The sequence below is a fragment of the Chiloscyllium punctatum genome, chromosome 3 (genome assembly GCF_047496795.1).
Source record: "Chiloscyllium punctatum isolate Juve2018m chromosome 3, sChiPun1.3, whole genome shotgun sequence".
NCBI classification, from domain to species: domain Eukaryota; kingdom Metazoa; phylum Chordata; class Chondrichthyes; order Orectolobiformes; family Hemiscylliidae; genus Chiloscyllium; species Chiloscyllium punctatum.
The window spans coordinates 76,259,656-76,285,152 of NC_092741.1; the positions used below are offsets into that span (position 1 = coordinate 76,259,656).

A 25,497-nucleotide genomic window follows, 5' to 3' on the forward strand; every position below is an offset into this window, starting at 1 on the left:
ATTAGAATTCCTATAGTGTGGAAACAGGCCCTTCAGTCCAACAAGTCCACACCGACCCTCTGAAGAGCAACCCACCCAAACCCATTTCACCACAATATATTTACGCCTGACTAATAACCTACGCTATGGGCAGTTTAGCATGGCCAGTTCACCTAAACTGCACATCTTAAACCTAATCTATTTCCCTTACCATTTACTGTAATCTATTGGTTTTCCCCTAATAAGTCAGAGACTTTATAGATTGTGAACCAGTTGCTCTGTGCTTCGTGCAGGCCAATGAAAATACTGGAAAGGAGAGAAATCATTATGCAGGAAATTTGGACAAGCAAAAGGATCACCTCAGTGAATCTTATAGACAGACAACATTGAGCTGTCCTCTCAGTTTTCCCGTCTACCCACAATTCCTATACCTTTTGTGTGTCTGTTAGAGGTGTATAAAGGGGTTAGAGTCTTGTCTAGTAGAGTTATATGTCGATGGTTCATGATATTTATCTGTAACTAGACTTTACAGTACTAGTAATTCTTGTTTAGTACACAAATCTGCTCCTTGCTTTGTTATCCTGGTCTTAAAAGACAGGTAAATTGGGGACCCAAATCAGAAATTGCTGGAAAAGGTCTGGCAGTATCTGTGGAGAGAGATCAGAGTTGACATTTCAGGTCGAGTGAACCTTCCTCAGAACTCAGAAGGAAATTGAGGAATTCTGCATAACATGTTTAAATTTGTGATGACTCTGGGACTTGCTAAACTAACTCCATTGCTCCTACCCTCTCTTCCATAACAGGAAGCTAAACATTATTAGCTCTTCTTGTATTCACCCAGCTGCTTTCAGATGCTCTTTATGTAGTAAATAACTCCAGAATGTCTGAGGTCAGATACTCTTGAATTTTCATCATATTGGTCAATGTTGACCATCAAAAGGCCAAGTGCATCCCACTGAGCAATTTGTCGGTTAAAATAGGAAGTGGGTCTTGTTGACCTAACTCCAGGCCTGCACATCATAAAAACGGATTTTAGCAATGAGCATTGTTAAGTTAGGTGAGAATTTTAGAAATGCCCCTAATGTAATAAGCGCTGGTATATTAATCAACTGACTCCCTTCTGACTCCACAAGCTTTGGTAGATTCAGTAATGGCAGTTGTCAGCACAATCATAGCCATTTACTTGTTTTCAAGATTACTGAACCTGAGCTTTTATTTTTCCATTTAGTCACTTAATATCACCTCCTGTTACTTTCAAGCTCAGTCTAAATTAGTTCCAATTATTATTTACATATTTTGTGATATGATTTTCCATCTGGTGATGTGGAGTTCATTCTTCCCTAAGGCAGTTCATGAGACAATTCACTAGTTCCTACAAAACTGCTTACTTCCTATTTGCCCTATTTTAATCAGAAATGAAACTCATTGTCATGATTATTGTTTCATTTCCCTTTGATTTTTTTTCTCTTCCTGCCTGAAAGTTCAATCCACAGATTTCCTTTCCCTGATAGATATCCCGCCAACATGAGTTTGAGAATATTAGCAGGAATATGAAGAAAATAAGATAACGGTGCTCCTTACTAGTGTTTTTGTCTTTCAGAGGCAATTTTCAAGCAAGTTTTCAGTACTGATATTTGTTCTGTGAAGAATTGATCCCATAGCATAAAGTCATAGAGATGTACAGCATGGAAACAGACCCTTCGGTCCAACCCGTCCATGCCGACCAGATATCCCAAACCAATCTAGTCCCACCTGCCAGCACCCGTCCTGTATCCCTTCAAACCCTTCCTATTCATATATCCATCCGAATGCCTCTTAAATGTTGCAATTGTACCAGCCTCCACCACTTCCTCTGGCAGCTCATTCCATACACGTACCACCCTCTGTGTGAAAAAGTTGCTTCGTAAGTCTCTTTTATATTTTTCCCCTCTCACCCAAAACCTATGCCGTCTAGTTCTGGTCTCCTTGGCCCCAGGGAAAAGACTTTGTCTATTTATCCTATCCACGCCCCTCATAATTTTGTAAACCTCTACAAGGTCACCCCTCAGCCTCCGATGCTCCAGGGAAAACAGCCCCAGCCTGTTGAGCCTCTCCCTATAGCTCAAGTCCTCCAACCTTGGCAACATCCTTGTAAATCTTTTCTGAACCTTTTCAAATTTCACAACATGAAGAGAAAAATGTGCTGAGTAGTTGAGGGATGAAAGGTGGAAGGATGACCACGTGAAGGTATGGCAAGACACAAATTGTATCTTCTGAGGAAGTGGAGCTGCATTCACATTGACCTGAAGAATAAAATGTAATTAATGCAAGTGATCCAGCCAGAAAGAGCAAATGTTTTCTGCATTTGTAAAGAAATTAGTTAGCCTAAAACCTATACCAGAACAAACCAGTTAGATTCACACTCATTTATTATGTTGAAGGCTTGCAAAACAGTTGTCTTCTGTTCAAAGTTTGTGAGAAGATTTGTAGCTCGGGTGCTCGTTGTTGAGGTTCTTTTCGCCGAGCTGGAAATTTGTGTTGCAGATGTTTCGTCCCCTGTCTAGGTGACATCCTCAGTGCTTGGGAGCCTCCTGTGAAGTGCTTCTGTGATCTTTCCTTCGGAATTTGTAGTGGTTTGAATCTGCCACTTCTGGTTGTCAGTTCCAGCTGTCCGTTGCAGTGGTCGGTATATTGGGTCCAGGTCGATGTGCTTATTGATTGAATCTGTGGATGAGTGCCATGCCTCTAGGAATTCCCTAGCTGTTCTCTGTTTGGCTTGTCCAAAAATAGTAGTGTTGTCTACTACTATTATAGGACAGCACTACTATTATAGGACAAGCCAAACAGCGAACAGCCAGGGAATTCCTAGAGGCATGGCACTCATCCACAGATTCAATCAATAAGCACATCGACCTGGACCCAATATACCGACCACTGCAACGGACAGCTGGAACTGACAACCAGAAGTGGCAAGTACAAATCACTATAAATGCTGGAGGAAAGATCACAGAAGCGATTCACAGGAGGCTCCCAAGCACTGAGGATGTCACCTGGACAGGGGACGAAACGTCTGCAACACAAATTTCCAGCTTGGCGAACAGAACCACAACAACAGTTGTCTTGCATGCTATTACTTCACAGCATTCATATATCAGTTAGGTTAGAATGGCATTGAGCTTCAATCAGGGCCAGTCTGAGGAAAGTTAAAATCACACAACACCAGGTTATAGTCCAACAGGTTTAATTGGAAGTATTAGCTTTCGGAGTGCCGCTCCTTCATCAGGTGGTTGTGGAGTACACAATTGTAAGACACAGAATTTATAGCTTCCAAATAAACGTGTTGGATTATAACCTGGTGTTGTGTGATTTTTAACTTTCTACACTCCAGTCCAACACCGGCATCTCCAAATCAGTCTGAGGAACAGTTGTGATTTCCTGGTACACTCCATACCCTGAGACATTATAGAAGACTCCCCAACTACTGTTGTCACCAGAGTTAGATGCTCGACTGAAATAAAAGCAGCAGGAACTCTGGGTGAAGTCAAGAATCCTTGACTGGGCAACATGAAAACTTTCTAAAAAAAACCCAAAAAACTGTGGATACTTGAATTCAGAAACAAACACAGAAATTGCTAGAAAATCTCAGCAAGTCTGCCAGCATCTGTGGAGAGAAAGCAGAATTAATATTTTAGGTCTTGTGATCCTTCTTCAGTTTTGAAGCGTTTTGAAGAAAAGTCACTGGAGCGAAACAATAACTCTGCTTTCTCCCCACAGATGATGCCAGGCTTGCTGAATTTTTCCATGAAAAGTTTTGCGCATGATACTGAAGCTGTCATTGTGACACCTACTTTCACTTAACATTATGTGCTTAATTTTTATAAATTTGTGCTCTAAGCTTTAGGCAGACATTTCTCATTTTTTGTTTAGTCTGAACCCAGAGAGAGAGATGGAGGTCAGAGAAAACAACAGGGCTTTCAGAGGCATCCTCCTTTTCCCCAGCTGTGCCTCTGTTTGTCCTCAGATTAGGGCAGTAAGCAGCTCTCCCTTGGTTTTTCCATTGAGAAACTGGCCATCTTTCTTGTTCACTGTGAAATAAGATGATTGGGATGATGGTGAGTTGAGGCTTTGAAATAGCCATTAATTGATCACTTAAGAATAATAATTGTTGGCAGGTTGAGAAAGTCACTCAAGGACCTTCGTTCTCAGAATATAATTATGAAGATTGCAGGAAGGCAGTGAGTTTCTCTCCAAGACTACATTGCCTCATTATTTCCCCTTCTTACCACCCTGACAGGGAATTCTGCCCAAGGGATTAGAAGCTGATCAAGTATGAATCATGGGTCTTCATCAGATGGGCCAAAGGTCTGAGGAGCAGCAGGTGGAGTGTAATTTAGATAAATGCGAGGTGCTGCATTTTGGGAAAGCAAATCTTAGCAGGACTTGTACACTTAATGGTAAAGTCCTAGGGAGTGTTGCTGAACAAAGAGACCTGGGAGTGCAGGTTCATAGCTCCTTGAAAGTAGAGTTGCAGTTAGATAGGACAATGAAGAAGGTGTTTGATATGTTTTCCTTTATTGGTCAGTGTACTGAGTACAGGAGTTGGGAGGTCATGTTGCGGCTGTACAGGCCATTGGTTAGGCCACTTTTGGAATATTGCGTGCAATTCTGGTCTCTTTCTTATCGGAAGGAATTTGCAAAACTTGAAAGGCTTCAGAAAAGATTTACGAGGATGTTGCCAGGGATGGAGAATTTGAGCTATAGAAAGACACTGAATAGGCTGGGGCTATTTTCCCTGGAGCATCGGAGGCTGAGGGGTGACCTTATAGCGGTTTATAAAATCATGAGAGCGTGGATAGGATAAGTAGACAAAGTCTTTTCCCTGGGCTGAGTGAGTCCAAATCTAGACAGCATAAGTTTAGGGTGAGAGGAGAAAGATATAAAAGGGACTTAAGGGGCACCTTTTTCACACAGAGGGTGGTACGTGTATGGAATGAGCTGCCAGAGGAAGTGGTGGAGGCTGGTACAGTTGCAAAATTTAAAAGGCATCTGGATGGGTAAATGAATCAGAAGGGTTTGGAGGCTTATGGGCCGGGTGCTGGTAGTGGGACTAGATTGGGTTGAGATATCTGGTCAGCATGGACACGTTGGACCGAAGAATCTGTTTCCATGCTGTACATCTCTATGACTCTATGACACAGTACACCATTTGTGTTTTTTTTTAACATATTCTAAATTTGCATCCATTTAGTAATCTGTCCATATCCTCTTTAAAACATTTAAATCGTTGCTGAAAATGAGAAAACAAGGTAGGCTTGATCTGAGTGATTCTGCTTAATAGTGTTCTGACTACAGTAACAAAAGCAATATTAACTTATTTTGGGGTTCAGAGCCTTGCATAAATCCAATATTCTGAGGCACATCCAAGGACAGATTTGGAGATGCCGGTGTTGGATTGGGGTGTACAAAGTTAAAAATCACACAACAACAGGTTAAATTCCAACAGATTTATTTGGAAGCACTAGCTTTCAACAACCACCTGATGAAGGAGCATCGCTCCGAAAGCTAGTGCTTCCATATAAACCTGCTGGACTATAACCTGGTGTTGTGTGATTTTAAAGTTTGTACAAAAGGACAGAGTTAAAGAAACATTGAGTCTTCAGAGTGCTGTCGGATGTAAGGTTCTGGATATAGGTTGGGATTTGCCTATGGTAATTTGAACATCTGACAATCTTAAGTTGAGGACAGTTAGGGAATAGGCTTGTTAAACTGGTGACTTGGGGCAATTGGTAGTAAAATACTCCATTAGGATATAGCCATGTTATTCAGTGATAATCTATATTTACTGGTGCAAACAAATTGCCTTTTTTTCCTCATTTTAAAAAACTTAAAACTGGGTAAGATTGTTCATGTTTGCCTTTTGCAGATTTCTCAACAGTGCAAGAATGTCCAAGACAAACAATTACTACTTTCAGTACAAAGGCTGTAACTTTGTTTCCACTATCTACACAAAAGAACATTTAGAACAACTGGAACATTTTGAAATAAAGGATACAGATGTCTTTATTGTGACGTACCCTAAATCTGGTAAGAAACTTGTTAGTTTCTGCAAATACATAGAGACTCAGAGATGATTATTTGCACTGCTCCTCTTTAACATGCCACAAACCTGCCAACAACCTACTGAAAGTATTTAATTTTAAACTAATTCCTTCCCAGGAGAGCTGCATATATTTGCATTGGTGTTACCTGTTAGAGGTTTTGTAAATGTATTCAAAGGTTTTGGAAGTTTAGTGAAATTGCTTCTCCTATAAGCTGATCTTATGCTCCCAATCATGGAGTCGATCTTCACAATTCAATGCTTAATTGTATGATTTATGTCCTTGGATCATTAAATCAAAATTCCTCGTGTGAACTGTTATGCTTCAGAGTTTTGCATGTTCCCATGTTCAACTCCCTGATTACTGGAAGGCAGAATAATGGATGATCTGATAGAAAGTTTAAGGTTGTGAAGAAGATCATACAGAGGTAGATGTCGAGGAAACGCCTCTATTTGTATGAGGGCTTGGAACTAGCATCACAGGCTGCGACTAAACGCTCTGACATTAAGCAGGTGACTTTATTATTCAATCATGGGTGCAGGAGCACAAACTGTGACAGTGTTTACTGCCCATCCCTAGATGCACTTGACAAGATGATGGTGAGCTGCCTTCTTGAATTGTTGAGGTCCATTTGGTGTAGGCAGAGCCATAACTCTGTTAGAGACAGACATCCAGGACTTTGACCCAACAACAGTAAAGAAATAGTATTATATTTGCAAGTTGTAAAAGTGTCCTGCTTGGAGGAGAACTTGCAGGTTGTGATGTTCCCATGTATCTCTGCTGCTATCCCTTTGAGATGGTAGCTAAAGGTGTTATCTCAGGAGCCTTGGTGAATTCTGCAGTGCATTTTGTAGATGGTACACAGCCTATGAGGAGTGTCATTGGTACATGTTAATGATGTGACGCTTATCAAGCAGGCTGTGTTCTTTAAGATTGTGTTGAGCTTTTCAGGTATTGTTGGAGCTGCATGCATTTAGGCAAATGGGGAGTAGTCCATCATGTTCCTGACTTGTGCCTTGTAAATGTTGGATAGGCTTTGGGGACTCAGGAGATTAGTTATTCAGTGCAGGATGCCTGGCTCATTATTCTTCACCACATGGCTAGTCCAGTTCAGTTTCTGGTCATGTGATTAGTGATGAATTCAGCAATATTAGTACCTTTAAATGACAAGGAGTGATGGTTAGATTCTGTCTTGCTTATCATTGCCTGCCTTGTGTGATGAAAATATTACTTGCCATTTGCCAGACCAGGCCTGGATATTGTCTTAAGTCTTGCTGCATTTGGTCATGGACTGCTTCGGTTTGTGAGGAGTTGTGAATGGGACAATCATTAGTAAACATCTCTACTTCTGACCTTATGATAGAGGGAATGTCATCACTTTCGGAATACTGTACGCACTTCTGGTTTCAGGTCAGAGGGGAAAGATTTAAAAGGGACCTAAAGAGCAACCTTTTCATGCAGAGGGCAGTGTGTGTGTGGAATGAGCTGCCAAAGGATGTGGTGGAGGCTGATACAATGACAACTTTTTAACAGGCATCTGGATGGGTATATGATTAGTATATGATGGGTATATAGAGGGATATGGGCTAAATGCTGGCAAATGTGACTAGATTTATCTAGGATATCTGGCCGACATGGACGAATTGAACCAATGGGTATATTTATGTGGTGAACATTTCTATGACTCTAAAGCAGCTAAAGATGGTTGGCCTGAGGAACCCTGTAGAGATGCCTGGGAGCTGAGATGACTGACCTCCAACAATGACAACCATCATCCTCTGTACTAGGTCTGAATCCAACAAATGGAGACTGTTCTCCCTAATTGGCTCCCAGTTTTTCTTGGGCTCCATGATGTCACACTCATATGCAGTCTTGACGTCAAGGGCAGTTACTCACCTCTGAAATTCGGCTGTGATTAACCTCCACTCACACCAATGTAAAAACCTGCTGGGACATGCACCAATTAGGTATTTCTTGTCAATTCATGAGCCTCAGTACTGGAGCCCAGCCAACCTGATACTGCCAGTCAATCAGATGCTCTCAGCCTTGGGGAGCTAATGGGTGTTAATGTAGACCAAGGTTGCACAGCAATGAAGAGCTGTATCATTGTCAAAGAAATATTTTATTGGGGTGGCTTGTGGATTAAGTGTCATGGAGAGAGGATGTCTGAGGCCACCCTCTTGTCTCCATGCTTGAAATATTTTGACCTGCCCCACCTCCCCTCACAACCGGAGAACCTGGTCTCCCAGGCTTCCCAAGCTACTCTCGCCTGCTGGGAAGGCAGGTAACCATGCTGGTGGTGGGATTAGGCCCAAAAGTAATTTTTTAATTGACCACTTAGGGCCCTAAAATGGTGGCAGCTGGAGAAGGTTGCTCATGAGCCTTTTTTTCCCCAAAGCTAAATTGCTGAAGTGATGGGAAAGGGGTCCATATTTCTCTGGGGCCAAGCTGCCCCATTATTTGCACTTTCTCCGCGCCCCCATCCTCCTCACCACCACCAGCAAGGAGAGAAATTGTATCCACAGAATATTAGAGTTATAGAGAATTTCACACACAGAAAGAGACCTTTTGGCCCATTGTATCTCTGCCAGTCATCAAACATCCATGTCCAGAGGAACCTCGATTATCTGGCATTCGATTAACCGAACTTCGGATCATCCGAACAAGATCGCAAGGTTCGATGCTGGATAACATAGATAGCCGCACATCAATTACCCGGCATTTGATTAACTGAACGGAAGAAATCCTGCCCATGTCCTTTGGATAATCGAGGTTCTTCTGAATTCCACTACCCTTTTGCAGCACTTGGCCTGAAGCCTTGCTTGCTATGGTGTTTCTTCAAGTGCTCATCCAGTTCTTAAATATCTCAAAGATTCCAGTCTCTTTCAGGCAGTGAGTTCCAGATACTGTCAAAATGGTTACACAGCAGAAAGTGGCTATTTGGCTCACTGTGTCCATGTGGCTCACTGCAACAGATGCTCAGGTAGTCCCACTCCCTTGCTTATTCCCTCAATCTTTCTCTTTTCAGATAATAATCCAATTCCCTGCTGTTAAGGTAGTGGACTTCAGATCCCAGCCACTACAAAATTATCTTTTCTCATATATCGCCATTTGTTCATTCTCTAATCAGTTAACTCGGAGGTACAGCATAAGTAGTCACTTAAATTCAATAGGAAAATCTGGAGAATTGTTATTCAGAGTGGAATGTGAAATTTGCCATAAAAATAAAAAGTTGAGGCAAATTGCAGGCATTTGTTTGGATACTCAACAAAACTGAGGGAGAAAGGAATTGAGTTTGTGCTGATAGGGTTAGATGAAGGTGGGAGGAGACATTTTAAGGATGTTTGGGATGTATGATCTGTTTTTGTGCAATAATTCCATACATCTATAAATTTCTCTATGATGTAATGAGATTAGTTGTAAAGCAGAAACTTAATTTATTTGAGCAATGCAACCACATTGAATTAGTAGTTAAAAATCCACACAACACCAGGTTATAGTCCAACAGGTTTATTTGGAGGCACTAGCTTTCAAAACGCTGCTTCTTCATCAGGTGGTTGTGGAGCAGAATCATAGAGCACAGAATTTATAGCAACAGGATTGCAGTGTCATGGAATGTAAAGGATTAGATTAGATTGCCTACAGTGTGGAAACAGCCCCTTCGGCCCAACAAGTCCACACTGACCCTCCAAAGAGTAGCCCACCCAAACCCATTTCCCTCTGACTAAAGCACCTAACACTATGGGCAATTTAGCATGGCCAATTCACCTGACTGGCACATCTTTGGACTGTGGGAGGAAGCCAGAACACTGTGGAAACCTACACAGACGTGGGGAGAATGTGCAAACTCCACACAGACAGTTGCCCAAGGCTGGAATTGAACTCGGGTCCCTGGTACTGTGAGGCAACAGTGCTAACCACTGAGCCACCATGCCACCCCAAGATTAAACAAATTAAACTCACCTCCTGAAAGCCTGTCTACCATCTACAAAGTACCAGTCAGTAGTGTGATAGAATACCTCCCACATGCCTGGATAGTGCAGTCCCAACAGCTCTCAACAGGCTTGACACCATCCAGAACAAAGCAGCCCGCTTGATTGGCACCACATTCACAAGCATCCACTCCCTCCATCGTTAACGCTGAGTAGCAGCAGTCTGTGCGATCTACAAGACTCACTGCAGAAATTCACCAAAGATCCTCAGACAGCACCTTCCAAACCCTCGCCACATCCATGGTGATATCATTATTGGACTAATAATCCAGACGCCTGAGATAATGGCCTAGAGTCATGGAATTAAATGAATAAATCAGAGATTCCAGCTAATCTAATGGTGAGCATGAAATGATTGTAGCGAAAATCCACCTAGCTCACTGAACCCCTTTAAGGAAGGAAATCTACTGTCCTTACCTGATATGGCATACAAATGATTTCACACTCACAGAAATATGGTTGATCCTTAACTACTTTCTGAAATTGCCTAATAAGCCACTTTGCTGTATCAAAACACTATAAAATCTAAAAATATGAAGCAAATCAAACAGACCACCTGACAACCACCTCAGTAATGAAAATGACAATGGAGTTTGCATGTTCTCCCCATGTCTGCATGGGTTTCCTCCAGGTGCTCCTGTTTCGTCCCACAATCCAAAGATGTGCAGGTGAGATGGATTAGCTATGCTACATTGTCTGTAATGTCCAGGGATGTACAGATTGAATGGATTAGCCATGGGAAACTGCAGGGTAATGGAAATAGGGTGGTTCATTTTGGAGGATCAGTACAGATTCAATAGGCTGAGTGGCCTCTTTCTGCATGGTAGGGATTCTATGATTCTATCAAAGGCAGCCTTATTGATCCTGCAAAGTTCTCCTTACCAACATCTAGGACCTTATGAAAAGATTGGAGAACTGTTTCACTAAATAGTCAAGCACCAGCCTGACATAAACATATCCACAGAATGAAATATGACAGGCAATGTCCAAGACAGGCTACCCATCCCTGGGTATGTTCTGTCCCACCAGGGATGGTGGTACAGTAGTATACAAATCAAGACAGAATTGCTCTGAGAGTCTTAAAACTTGACTCTGGATGCCATGAAGTTTCATGATATCAAATCACATGAGGAGATTTGCATGCCATTCTGATTAGACCTACCCAATTCCTCAGCTGGTGAATTGGCATGACACCACATTGAACATTGAATATGGGAACAGCATGTACTCTTGGGTTGGATAGGGGTGTGGTGTGGGGGGTTCAATCTCACTCAGTTTGAATTCTGCCAGCATCACCCAGTTTCCGGCCTCGTTACAACCTTGGTTCATACATATACAAAAGATTTTAACTCCAGAGTAGATGCAAGATTGATCATCCGTAACTTTAAGGCTTCATTTGATGAGCATGGATCAAGAAGCCCTAGCACAACAGAAGTCAATGGGAATTGGGAAAAATCTCTCCATTGGTTGGAGTCATGCCTCGCACAAAGAAAATGATTGTGGTTGTTGGAGGTCAATCATCTCAGTTCCTCAATGTCCTAGGCCCAACCATCTTTGCCTCTTTCTACAATGATATATCTCCATCAGAATACAAATATTTAGCACCATTCATAATTCCTCAGATACTTAAGTACTGTAGTGTGTCCACTTGCAGCAAGATCTGAACAACATCCAGTCTGAGGCTGTGAAATGACAAATAGCATTATCTGGATAAATGCTTCAGGCAATGACCTTCTGAAAGAAGAGAAAATCTACCCTTGGCATTCAATAACCTTTACCATAACTGCATCCCACATCAGCATCAATCTGAGGCTTGCCACTGCAGAAACTAAACTGGGCCAGCCATATCTACATCGTGGCTGGAACAGCAAGTCAGACTCCAGGAAATCAGTCAGTCATCCCCTATCTTCCTAATGCTTAGCCACCATCTACAAGACAAGTCAGGAATGTCATGGAAGTTATTTCACTTACCTGGATGGGTACAGCTCTCGCCACACTGAAGAATCTCATTACAATTCAGAAGAAAGCAGCCTGCTTGATTGGCACCCCACCACAACCTACACCATTCATTCCCTTCATCACCACTTCTCTAACTCTCTTCCTTCCTTTCCACCCAACTTCTTTTAATTGAGGGCCCAGTGACCCTTATAGTCAGAGAGTCATAGAGATGCACAGCATGGAAACAGACCCTTGAGTCCAATTTGACCATGCCGACCAGATATCCTAACCTAATCTAGTCCCACTTGCCAGCACTGGGCCCATATTCCTCTAAACCCTTCCTCTTCATATACCCATACAGATGTCTTTTAAATGCTGTAATTATACCAGCCTCTACCACTTCCTCTGGCAGCTCATTCCATATGAAAAAGTTGCCCCTTAGGTCCCTTTTATATCTTTCTCCTTTCACCCTAAACCTATGCCCTCTAGTTCCGGACTTGCCCCACTCCAGGGAATAGACTTTCTCTATTTATCCTCTCCATGCCCCTCATAATTTTATAAACCTCTATAAGATCACCCCTCAGCCTCCGATGCTCCAGGGAAAACAGCCCCAGCCTGTTCAGCCTCTCCCTATAGCTCAAATCCTCCAACCCTAGCACCATCCTTGTAAATCTTTTCTGAACCCTTGCAAGTTTCACAACTTCCTTCTGATGGAAATGATACCAGAATTGCACGCAATATTTCAAAAGTGGCCTAACCAATCTCCTGTACAGCCATAACATGACCTCCCAATTCCTGTACTCAATACTCTGACCGATAATGGAAAGCATACCAAATGCCTTCATCGCTATCCTATCTACCTGTGATTCTACTTTTAAGGAGCTATTAACCTGCACTCCAAGGTCTCTTGGTTCAGCGACACTTCCCAGGATTGTACCATTAAGTGTATAAGTCCTGTTAAGATTTGCTTCTTTAGTTCTAGAACCAGAATTGAAGAAGGGTCACTGGCCCTGAAACATTGACTCTGCTTTCTCTCCACACATGCTGCCAGATCTTTTTTTTATTTATTCATTTTGTGGGATGTGGGTAGTGCTGGCTGGCCAGCATTTATTGCCCGTCCATAGTTGCCCTTGAGAAGGTGGTGAGCTGCCTTCTTGAACCGTTCAGTTTAACTTTTGAAGGTTGACCCAAAATGCTTTTAGGGAGGGAATTCCAGGATTTTGACCCAGCGACAGTGAAGGAATGATGATATATTTCCAAGTAAGGATGGACAGTGACTTGGGGAATGTGAGGTGGTGGCGTTCCCATGTATCTGATGCCCAACCATCTTTGCCTCCAACAACCACAATCATTTTCTTTGTGCGAGGCATGACTCCAACCAATGGAGAGATTTTTCCCAATTCCCATTGACTTCTGTTGTGCTAGGGCTTCTTGATCCATGCTCATCAAACGAAGCCTTAAAGTTACGGATGATCAATCTTGCATCTACTCTGGAGTTAAAATCTTTTGTATATGTATGAACCAAGGTTGTAACGAGGCCGGAAACTGGGTGATGCTGGCAGAATTCAAACTGAGTGAGATTGAACCCCCCACACCACACCCCTATCCAACCCAAGAGTACATGCTGTTCCCATATTCAATGTTCAATGTGGTGTCATGCCAATTCACCAGCTGAGGAATTGGGTAGGTCTAATCAGAATGGCATGCAAATCTCCTCATGTGATTTGATATCATGAAACTTCATGGCATCCAGAGTCAAGTTTTAAGACTCTCAGAGCAATTCTGTCTTGATTTGTATACTACTGTACCACCATCCCTGGTGGGACAGAACATACCCAGGGATGGGTAGCCTGTCTTGGACATTGCCTGTCATATTTCATTCTGTGGATATGTTTATGTCAGGCTGGTGCTTGACTATTTAGTGAAACAGTTCTCCAATCTTTTCATAAGGTCCTAGATGTTGGTAAGGAGAACTTTGCAGGATCAATAAGGCTGCCTTTGATAGAATCATAGAATCCCTACCATGCAGAAAGAGGCCACTCAGCCTATTGAATCTGTACTGATCCTCCAAAAAGAACCACCCTATTTCCATTACCCTGCAGTTTCCCATGGCTAATCCATTCAATCTGTACATCCCTGGACATTACAGACAATGTAGCATAGCTAATCCATCTCACCTGCACATCTTTGGATTGTGGGACGAAACAGGAGCACCTGGAGGAAACCCATGCAGACATGGGGAGAACATGCAAACTCCATTGTCATTTTCATTACTGAGGTGGTTGTCAGGTGGTCTGTTTGATTTGCTTCATATTTTTAGATTTTATAGTGTTTTGATACAGCAAAGTGGCTTATTAGGCAATTTCAGAAAGTAGTTAAGGATCAACCATATTTCTGTGAGTGTGAAATCATTTGTATGCCATATCAGGTAAGGACAGTAGATTTCCTTCCTTAAAGGGGTTCAGTGAGCTAGGTGGATTTTCGCTACAATCATTTCATGCTCACCATTAGATTAGCTGGAATCTCTGATTTATTCATTTAATTCCATGACTCTAGGCCATTATCTCAGGCGTCTGGATTATTAGTCCAATAATGATTTCACCATGCCACTATCTCTCCTTAATGTATGAAGTCACTGTGTGTGAATCCACAATTAGATGAGTACACATATTTCTCAAGGTTGTAGTGCTGGAGGTAATTATATAGATAGTGAGGGGCGAAGCCATGGAGATAATTACAAACAAGGATAAGAAGTTTAAACCCTCGAGACGTTGCTCAGCCAGGAGCTAAAAATGTTACAGGCTAAAGTGACTCCCAGAATGACAACAGAAGTGCTGTAAGGATATTGTCAAAGCATCCCTGAAAAAGTCAAACATCCCATTCGAGTCAGGGGAGTCCTGGCTTGTGACTAGGAATGCATTTGAAATATTCCAAAAATGTTGGGAGCCTTTGTTGGGAACTCAAAGGGGAAGTTGCAATATTGGCAATTTATCCACCTGAACTTCCAAACGCAACTGCTCTGTGTACAACAAAGTCCACAGATTGCAAATTGGACTTATCAGCCATTTCAGAACTCCTTGACTGATATGGAAGCATATGAGGTAAAAACAATGACTGCAGATGCTGGAAACCAGATTCTGGATTAGTGGTGCTGGAAGAGCACAGCAGTTCAGGCAGCATCCAAGTAGCTTCGAAATCGACGTTTCGGGCAAAAGCCCTTCATCAGGAATAAAGGCAGTGAGCCTGAAGCATGGAGAGATAAGCTAGATGAGGGTGGGGGTGGGGAGAAAGTAGCATAGAGTACAATGGGTGAGTGGGGGAGGGGATGAAGGTGATAGGTCAAGGAGGCGAGGGTGGAGTGGATAGGTGGAAAAGAAGATAGGCAGGTCGGACAAGTCATGGGGACAGTTACTGAGCTGGAAGTTTAGAACTAGGGTGAGGTGGGAGAAGGGGAAATGAGGAAACTGTTGAAGTCCACATTGATGCCCTGGGGTTGAAGTGTTCCGAGGCAGAAGATGAGGCGTTCTTCCTCCAGGTGTCTGGTGGTGAGGGAGCGGCGGTGAAGGAGGCCCAGGACCTCCATGTCCTCGGCAGAGTGGGAGGGGGAGTTGAAATGTTGGGCCATGGGGCGGTGTGGTTGATTGGTGCGGGTGTCCCGGACATATTCCCTAAAGCGCTCTGCTAGGAGGCGCCCAGTCTCCCCAATGTAGAGGAGACTGCATCGGGAGCAACGGATACAATAAATGATATTAGTGGATGTGCAAGTAAAATTTTGATGGATGTGGAAGGCTCCTTTAGCGCCTTCGATAGAGGTGAGGGAGGAGGTGAGGGCGCAGGTTTTACAGTTCCTGCGGTGGCAGGGGAAAGTGCCAGGATTGGAGGGTGGGTTGTTTGGGGGCGTGGACCTGACCAGGTCGTCGCGGAGGGAACGGTCTTTGCGCACGTCGGAAAGGGGTGGGGAGGGAAATATATCCCTGGTAGTGGGGTCTGTTTGGAGGTGGCGGAAATGTCGGCGGATGATTTGGTTTATGCGAAGGTTGGTGGGGTGGAAGGTGAGCACCAGGGGCGTTCTGTCCTTGTTACGGTTGGAGGGGTGGAGTCTGAGGGCGGAGGTGCGCGATGTAGATGAGATGCGTTGGAGGGCATCTTTAACCACGTGGGAAGAGAAATTGCGGTCTCTCAAGAAGGAGGCCATCTGGTGTGTCCGCCTCGGAACACTTCAACCCCAGGGCATCAATGTGGACTTCAACAGTTTCCTCATTTCCCCTTCCCCCACCTCACCCTAGTTCTAAACTTCCAGCTCAGTAACTGTCCCCATGACTTGTCCGGACTTGTCCTACCTGTCTATCTTCTTTTCCATCTATCCACTCCACCCTCTCCTCCTTGACCTATCACCTTCATCCCCTCCCCCACTCACCCATTGTACTCTATGCTACTTTCTCCCCACCCCCACCCTCCTCTAGATTATCTCTCCACGCTTCAGGCTCACTGCCTTTATTCCTGATGAAGGGCTTTTGCCCAAAACGTCGATTTTGAAGCTACTTGGATGCTGCCTGAACTGCTGTGCTCTTCCAGCACCACTAATCCAGAATCTGATATGGAAGCATGTCATTTGCAGTCCCAAGGGATGCCAGTGAAGTCAATAAGCAAGGAAATCAGTGGTTATTATAGATAAGTATGAATTTGAAGTTGAGGCTACACTCCGATCAGCCGTAAGCTGACTGAATGGCAGAGCAAGTGACTGAATAGCCTGATTCTGCGTCCTTTATGTATTCTTATGTAGACAGAAGATAGGTGATTGGGGCTTTGTGCATGTTAAGATGTGGGCAGCAGAATTTAAAATCTTTGGAGAATGGAAGTGTGGTGCCAATTGGACAACATTGGAATAGTCAAGTCTGGTGATAACAAATGCATTTATATGTTTCAACAGTAGATGAACTGCAGCAGGGGCAAAATCAAGAGATGTTACAGAGCAGGAAATTGATTTTCTTTGTGATCACTCTGATGTGTAGTCAGAAGCTGAACTTTGGGTCAAATATGACAATAAAGTTAGATGTTCAGTTTAGCTCAGCCTCCCCTAATTACAAGGAAGAGGAATGGAATTAAGTGCTTAGTTGGAGGAAATTTCTGCTCATTCAGTACTGGATTTTAGATATGCTGAAAAATTTGGACTCATTGAAGAAGGCTGGAAGTTGTGGTAAGTTAACGTTGGGTGATAGTGAAATGACTAAGGCTGGCTATTTATTCTCTGTAACTGTAGCTCTGCCTCCGTTCAGCTGCTGTTGAAGCCTTCATTCCTGCATTTTGTTACCTTTAGACTTGACTATTCCAATGCATTTCTGGCCAGCTTCCCTCTGCTTTCTGTAAACCTGAGGTCAGCCAAAACACCACTTTCCTATTCTTAACTTCTACCAAATATTGTTCTCTTGGGTTGTTGGGAAGCCCTTGGTAGCTCGTACTATATTTGGCTCTTCAACAATATCAAACTTTCCACCGCTATTTTCAAATGCCTCCATGGCCTCACTCCTCCCTATATCTGCCATCTCCTCCAGCCCTCAGTGATACCTGTGTACTGCTCTAAACCTGCTTCTTGAGGATCCTTTTTTTGAATCATTTCACCAATGATGGGTGACTCTTCATCTGTCTAGATGCAAAGTCCTAGAGTTCCTCCCTGAATCTCCCTGCCTGTCTTCCTTCCTATCTTCTCTGTTTGAAGGCAGTCATCAATAGCTACCTATTTGACCACACTTCTTGGCCATCATCTGATGTGACTTAGTGCCTTGTTTTATTTTATAATGCTTCTATAAGGAATCTTGAATATTTAATTATTTCAAAGGTGCTATGTAAATGAAAGCCATTGATAATTGCTTCCAGACATGCTCAATTGACCTAAACCCAACTTCATGTTCAGGGCTGTTGTGTCTCAGTGTGATGCCACAACTGTTAGATCCATGTAACTCCTTGTGCAAATGGCAATAGATTGACATCTCATATGACAGCCAGTCACAATGATAGTAAGGATGGCTAAGTGAATTTAAAGATCCCACAGGAGCAAGCCCTGGGTGGTACAAGGACATTAACTGACAACCAATTCAGCATATTCATTTGGCAGAAGAAGCTAATGATTAAGATTTTTGATAGCACATACAATGTACCAGACTTAAGGGAAAGACTGGGAAAAGAGCATATTATTACAAATGAAGTTGATAAATTAATCACATGGTACTTGTAGTAAAGTGGCTGCTTGTTTCCAATAAATGACTCGCAGATTGTGGGAGCGCAAAATAAATGATGGGCACTCATGATAATTGAAAAAGTAGAAGGTGTTGCACCCATACCAACACACCACTCCTATAAAGGACAACACAGGTTTATTTCTAGATGGTAGTTTTATTAGTACCTGACATGGTTTGTTCATCTTTGTGGTAATGTTGGTGTTCCTGCAATGATATTCTTTATGTCCATATCCACATTCTTTATCTAACTTTTTCTGCTTGCAAAGAATAATTGTGAAAAGCATTGAATGATCGTCAATTTCAAGCATGGTCCTTATTACTCAGTGGAGTTTTCTGTAACATGCTTAAGTGAACTCAAAAGCTGAGAAAAGGCAGGAAATGATAACAAGGAGTATCAGGTCAGCTATGATCTCATTGAATACTGGAGCAGACTCGATGAGTTGAGTGGGCTACTTCTGCTTCCATGTTTTATGGCCATATTGCCTTACTTACACAGAAGAACAGTCTCTCTTTTATCTTATTGCAATTCCAAAACTATTAAACCTTATAAAACTAATCACTGGCTTACCCACAAACATAACAGCTTCCCTGCTTGGGCAGATTTTGATCATCTTTCCTTCTTGCATCATCCAATTTTGAAATTTGGAGCTGTTATCTGATGCAAATGTTGCAGAGTACGTTTTCAGACTAAAGAAATGATGTCTCTGACCCCATTATTCCAGCCTTTTACGCAGAGATGTCAATCGTTCTCCTCTTACAACATTCCAGCAAAGTTAAACCGACTTTGGTTCCTGTACACAGTTAGCTCTGCTCTGTTCTTGTGGGTAGCTTTCACTGTTTTGTTATCAACTTGTTTCAATAATTCTATAAAAACTTCTATTAACCCACATGATTAATATTAAAGAATAATCTGAAGTAGCTGGTCTAATGTTGCAATGGTTGTGTTACAGACCCTGATTCCTTATAGTTGGGGACTGGGCTTTCATATACAGCATGGATAAACTTCCTTCAATGAAAATAATGTGAAGTGCATAGAAGATGCCAATCAGCCTTTGTCAGGACTGTATTGAAAATTTCTCCATCATTCAAACTGTTAATGGTATGCTGTATACTAATCCTGGCATTGTTTATATGTGTTGACAGCCTGCTTCTGCCTGTAACTACTAATAAGAAGGGCTGAAGAACCTGGATTCCTAAGGAGAAATATTTCAATTTGCCTTTACCTTCCAATAATCCTGGCATATGCGTTTGCTTAAAATAACTTAACCTGTGAGGCAGATGTTGAGGCACAATATTTGGGCTGTAGAAAACCCAGCAGTGTATCCTGTTTTGCTGTATCAGTGTGAATATGCCATTAAAACTATAAAACTATAAAAATTAAACAATATAATAGTCATCTATTAGATAAAAATTTACGTGAGCTATTTATCTCTGTCAGACTGACAGGTTTAGGGTATTGGAGAACATTAGTCATCTTGAAAGCTTTATTTAGGTTCAGGCTGTTGGGAGGTTTATAAAGTTGCAAAGGGTGGTAGTGGTGTCAAGTCTGAGGATAGGGTCTAGTTTAAAAACCAGCAATAAAAGCCAACAAAAATTGTTATGGGAGATAAAGTAGAATATGAGAACAAGATGGGCGGAAAGAATAGTAACTTTTATAAATATATAAAAAGGAAGAGAGTAGCTAAAGTAAACAAGGGTCTTGGAAGCAAATATAGGAGCAATTCTTGTTGGGTGTAAGGAAATTACATATGCACTGAACAAATATTTTCACAGAAGAAGACACAAGTTGCTTCTCAGAACTGGAGGATAACATAATTGCTTAAAAAAAAGTGAGGAAATTAAGTTAACTCACACCAGCAGGATAGACATATTTAAGGGGCTGAAATCTGAAGAATTCTTAGGACCTGACGGCCACATGTATGGATTCTAGACGTGATGCCTCAAGGATAGTTGATTCTCTAGCTATCATCTTCCAAACTTCCCCGCATTCTTGAATGGTTCTAGCAGATTGGAAGTTAGTAATATGACACCAATATTCAAGAAAGGAGGAAGAGATTTAATTTAATATTTAGCAAATGCAACTCCCTAGAGCGATTTGTGAGGTTTTTAAGGTGATTAGTCTGTAGAGGTGACACTGCTTGGTAATGCACAGAGTTATTTGTGTTTGATCACAAGTGCAAAGGGGTTTCTACAGAGGCTGTAATTGTAAAAGTTGGCTCTGCAAGGACTCTGGCTTGTTCCAAACTACTACTTCAGCAAAGACCACTTTTGTCATGATATTTCACAGCTTACCATTCAATAGATGGGGTTGGTCACCAGGTGTTAGGAGGCAATGAGAAAATGGGGAAACTCCAGGACACTTAATCGGACAGTAGTCATCAAAAAATGTTTATAATCTAATACTTAAGAAATTTTAACAATGCACTACAGAATTCATAAAATTATCTGACAGTCAGTATAATTTAATGAAAGAGAAAGAGTTTTCTCTTTCATTAAACAATTATTACAACTTTTGAGGGTACACTGGTAAGCTAGAATAAAGGAATCAGTAAATGTAGCATACATGCTACATTTCCTAACTTGTCACACTAATAGTTAATATGCAAGGTCAGTGCTCCCAGATTAGGGATAATTTGCATGGATAGAGGATTGGTTAACGGCCAAGAAGCAAAATGTATGCACTAATGGATGCTCGCAAATCATCAGGCTGTGACTAGTGGAGTATCTCAAAGCTTAGTGCTGGTGCCTCAGGTATAGAACAAAGGACCGTACAGCTTAGGAACAGGCCCATCTAGACTGTGTCAAAAGATTATGCTTTTCTAAAACTAAAAACATTTTTAGCTGCTAAGCTGTCCATTCCTTCTATTCCCTGCCAATTCATATATCTGTCAGGATGCCTGTTGAAGGTTGCTATTGTATCTGCCTCCACCATCATGTCTGGAAATGCATTCCAGGGTTTACCACCCTCTGGATAAAAAAACTTGCCTCTCACATCTCTTTTAAACTTATCCCCTTTATTTTAAACCTATGTCCCCTAATATTTGACATTTTTACCCTGCAAAGAGGAAGACAGATTGTGAGTGGCAAATGGCATATAATGTGGGGAATTGTAAGATTATTCACCTTGGTTGCAAAGATATAAGAGTAGATATTTTTTATAGAAAGAAATTAACCTTGAATATTTTGATATTCAGAGATCTGGGTGTACTTGTATAAGGAACAACATAAGTTAACATGCCAATGCAGCAACAATGTGGAAGGCAAATGGATTACAGTACAGAAAAAGAGAATCTTGCCACAACTGTACAGGGTTTTGAGATCACACTTGAAATATCATACTTTTTTGCTTCTACATTTCAAGAATAATATATTTACTTTGGAGGCAGTATGGACAGTTCATTAACATGGTCCCTGAGTTGAGAGAGTTGTTCTATGTGGAGAGGCAAAGTAAACTAAGTCTATATTCTCTGGAGTTTTGAAGAAAGAGAGGTGATCTCATTGATTTGGAGACACCGGTTTTGGACTGGGGTGTACAAAGTTAAAAATCACACAACACCAGGTTATAGTCCAACAGGTTTAATTGGAAGCACTAGCTTTCGGAGTGACGCTCCTTCATCAGGTGGCTGTCATTGAAACATACAGAATGCTATCAGGGACTTGACAGGGCAACAACTAAAGTTTTTTTTCTGCTGGTTGGAATATTGGGATACAGTTTAAAGTCAATAATTCAATCACATAAGACTGATATAAGATAAATTTCTTCACTCAACTGTACATCTTTGAAGTTTTCAAGCATATCGTACTATAGCTGCTCATTGGGTTCAGTTAGCTCAGTTGGTTAGATAGCTGGTTTGCGATGCAGGGTGATGCTAACAGTGTGGGTTCAATTCCCATACAGGCTGAGGTTACCATGAAGGCATATCCTTTTCAAACTCTTCCCTCAGGTTAAACCTCCACCAGTTTAATCTCTCTAATGAGAGAGCAACCCCACAGCCCAGTGAGACTGTGGTGACTTTACCTTTGTAGATACTCCATTGATGATTATATTTATGTGTGGTACACAAGTTTTTGCCAGTCAGGGAATCCAGGGAAATAGGTAGTGGTGGAAAAGTGGAGATGACTCCAAACATAACTGGCACAAGAGATTTGGCAGTATCTGAGATAAGATCATTCCTGTCTTTTGTGGTCTTGTATTCCTGTGTTATGGCACTGTTTTTACCTTCTTCCTCACTTACCCCCAAGGATCTCTGCCAATCATTCTGTGTGAGATTGGCATATTTAAAACTGGGGGGCTTTTGGCTTTGGAAGGATGGAAACAATATCAATTTTACAGTTGTATTAATTAGTAACCAACCTCTGATACATCAGTTCTGAAGAAGAGCCACTGGACCAAAAATGTTAACTCTGGCCCATGTGATCTTGTGGAGAAAAAACAATGGGCCAGAGGGTGGCAGATGATGTTTAATTTACATAAATGTGTGGTGTTGCCTTTTGGTAAGCCAAACCATAGCAGGACTTATGCAGTTAATGGGAAATGTTGCCAAACAGGGAATCCTTGGGGTGCAGGAGCATAAATCCTTGAAAGAGGAGTTGCAAGTGGACAGGATAGTGAAGAAGGCCTTTGGCACACTTGCCTTCATTGGTCAGTGCATTAGCGTCATGTTGCAGCTGTACAGGACATTGGTGAGGCCACTTTCAGAATACTCTGTACAATTCTGCAGGAGGGATGTTGTTAAACTTGAGAGTTCAGAAAAGATTTTACAAGCATGTTGCTGAGACGGTAGAGCTTGCGTTATGGGGAGAGGCTGGATAGGCTGGGGCTTTTTTCCTTGGAGTGTCAGAGGCTGAGGGGTGACTTTATAGAGGTTTATAAATTCACGAGGGGCATGTTTTGGGTGAATAGCCAAGGTCTTTTTTCCCAGGATGGGGAAACCAAAACCAGAGGGCATAGATTTAAGGTGAGAGGGGAAAGATTTAATAAGGACCTGAGAGGCAACATTTTCACACAAAGAGTGCTGCGGGAATGGAAGGAGAGGCCAGAGGAAGGGGTGGAGGCTGGTTCAATTACAACATTTAAAAGGCATCTGGATCAGTATATGAATAGGAAGGGTTTAGAGTGAAATGGGTCAAGTGCAGGCAAATGGGGCTAGGTCAGATCGGGATGTCTGGTCCCTACAAATGAGTTAGACTGAGGGTTCTGTTTCTGTGCTGTATGAATCTACGACTCAAAGTGCTGCCGGATTTGCTGAGTTTTTCCAGCAATTTCTGTTTGTGTTTTTGACTTCCAGCATCTGCAGTTCTTTGTTTTTATCTTTTGATATATCCCATTGTTTTCTTGTTCCTCCAGAGATCTTTTCTTCTTCTTCATAGTACACTAGTTCTGAATCGTCTCATGTAAAATAAATGAACAGGGCTGTCATGCAAGTACACGGTCTAATTTTAGTTCTTTTTACCTTCTTGGTCCCTTACCTTTGCTGTTATTGTTAACTGATGCTTATTTATTTTGGGTATGGGCAGCATGGTGGCTCAATGTTTAGTACTGCTGCCTCACAGCATCAGGGACCTGGGATTGATTCCACTGTCAGATGACTGAGTAGAGTTTGCAAATTCTCCGCGTGTCTGCATGGACTTCCTCCAGATGCTTCGGTTTCCTTCCACAATCCAAAGATGTGCAGGTAGCTGAATTGGTCATGCTAAATTGCCCAAAGTCTCCAGGAATGCGTAGGTTGGGTGGGTTAGCCAGGGAAATTGCAGGGCCTTGGGGATAGGGTCATAGGTGGGATTGGATGGGATGCTCTTCAGAGGGTCAGTGTGGACTCAATGAGCCAAATGGCTTGCTTCCACACAGCTGGGATTTGACGATTCTATGAAGTCAAATAGCTTGTTCATCAGTGAGTGATACCATTTTCTGGCATTGCCCACCTGTGTAACATATTGGAGACTTTATCCGCCCAATTCTTTCCAGTTCAGTAACTGAGCATGCTCAGAGAAGTGAACTTTTGCTCCAATTTTCAAAGTGTATGCTTTTACTAATTTAATATCCAGCTAAAACAAAAGCAAAACATTGAAAATAATTTAAATATCTCCAGCTAATCTTACCTCAGCCTTCACTATTTTAAGAGAAAAGAGCTTTCTTGATAGATAAAATAATCCTGATCACCTTTTAGAATTCACCCTTCTCTAAGATGTCTTCCTCTGGCCTCTCATCCTCTCCAGATCATTGCATTATTGACAACTGCTGATGTTACATTGGTCATCTCAATTTTTATGCCTCCCTCACTCTAAATTAGCTGTTCTCTATTCCTCACGCCTAGACTTCTTAATGTTCTCAGACCTGATGTTTGACACGTTTGGTAGAATTTGGCAAAACAGGTCAACACTTATGGAGGCTAATTGTCAGTTCTCTGATTAATGTCTCCTGCTACTCCCTTGTCAGAGTTTTTATCTGTTACTTACAGTTCTTTTTAATCTATGAATCCCAATATAACAGATTGGCTCATTCCAAAGCTGTTATACTTAGTGGGGTTTGTCTATTTGTGCTCATAATTGCAGATTTAGTATGGGCACAAATTTGAAATAGTTGTTGAAAAATTAAAGAGGTAACAGATTTGACTGCTTTTAAAAAGTTAGAAACATCTGCTGTTTGTTTGCTCCCAGCAATGCAGCTATTCACTTATATCTAACATCAGAATGCTCAGGATTTGGAGATACCGGTGTTGGACTGGGGTGTACAAAGTTAAAAATCACACAATACCAGGTTATAGTCCAACAGGTTTAATTGGAAGCACACTAGCTTTCAGAGTGACGCTCCTTCATCAGGTGATAATGAAGGGCTCGATCGTAATACAGAATTTATAGCAAAAATTCACAGTGTGATGTAACTGAAATTATACATTGAAAAATTGATTATCTGTTAAGCCTTTCATCTGTTAGAATACAGTGATAGTTTCACTTCTTTCATGTGTAAAGAAAGTGAAACTATCACTGTATCCTAACAGATGAAAGGCTTAACAGATAATCAATTTTTCAATGTATAATCTCAGTTACATCACACTGTGAATTTTTGCTATAAATTCTGTGTTACGATCGAGCCCTTCATTATCACCTGATGAAGGAGCATCGCTCTGAAAGCTAGTGTGCTTCCAATTAAACCTGTTGGTCTATAACCTGGTGTGTGATTTTTAACAGAATGCTCAGGTAATCTTTGTGTTACTTCCAGTAACTGACCAATATCCAGCTCAAGTATGTTATTAACTGTAGTCATAAAAACGGAAT

The 25,497-nt window shown here is 41.8% G+C and overlaps 1 protein-coding gene across 5 annotated transcripts in view; it reads left to right on the top strand.

Moving 5' to 3' along the window:
- The window catches only part of LOC140460761 (amine sulfotransferase-like), a 121,187-nt gene that overhangs the window by 58,826 nt on the left and 36,864 nt on the right, over positions 1–25,497 (top strand). For all 5 annotated transcript variants that reach the window (XM_072555462.1, XM_072555445.1, XM_072555436.1 and 2 more), the window contains one exon: positions 5,882–6,042. In XM_072555462.1, the coding sequence (XP_072411563.1) occupies positions 5,901–6,042 (142 nt within the window). In that variant the 5' untranslated portion in view covers positions 5,882–5,900. The remainder of the gene's footprint in view (positions 1–5,881; positions 6,043–25,497) is intronic.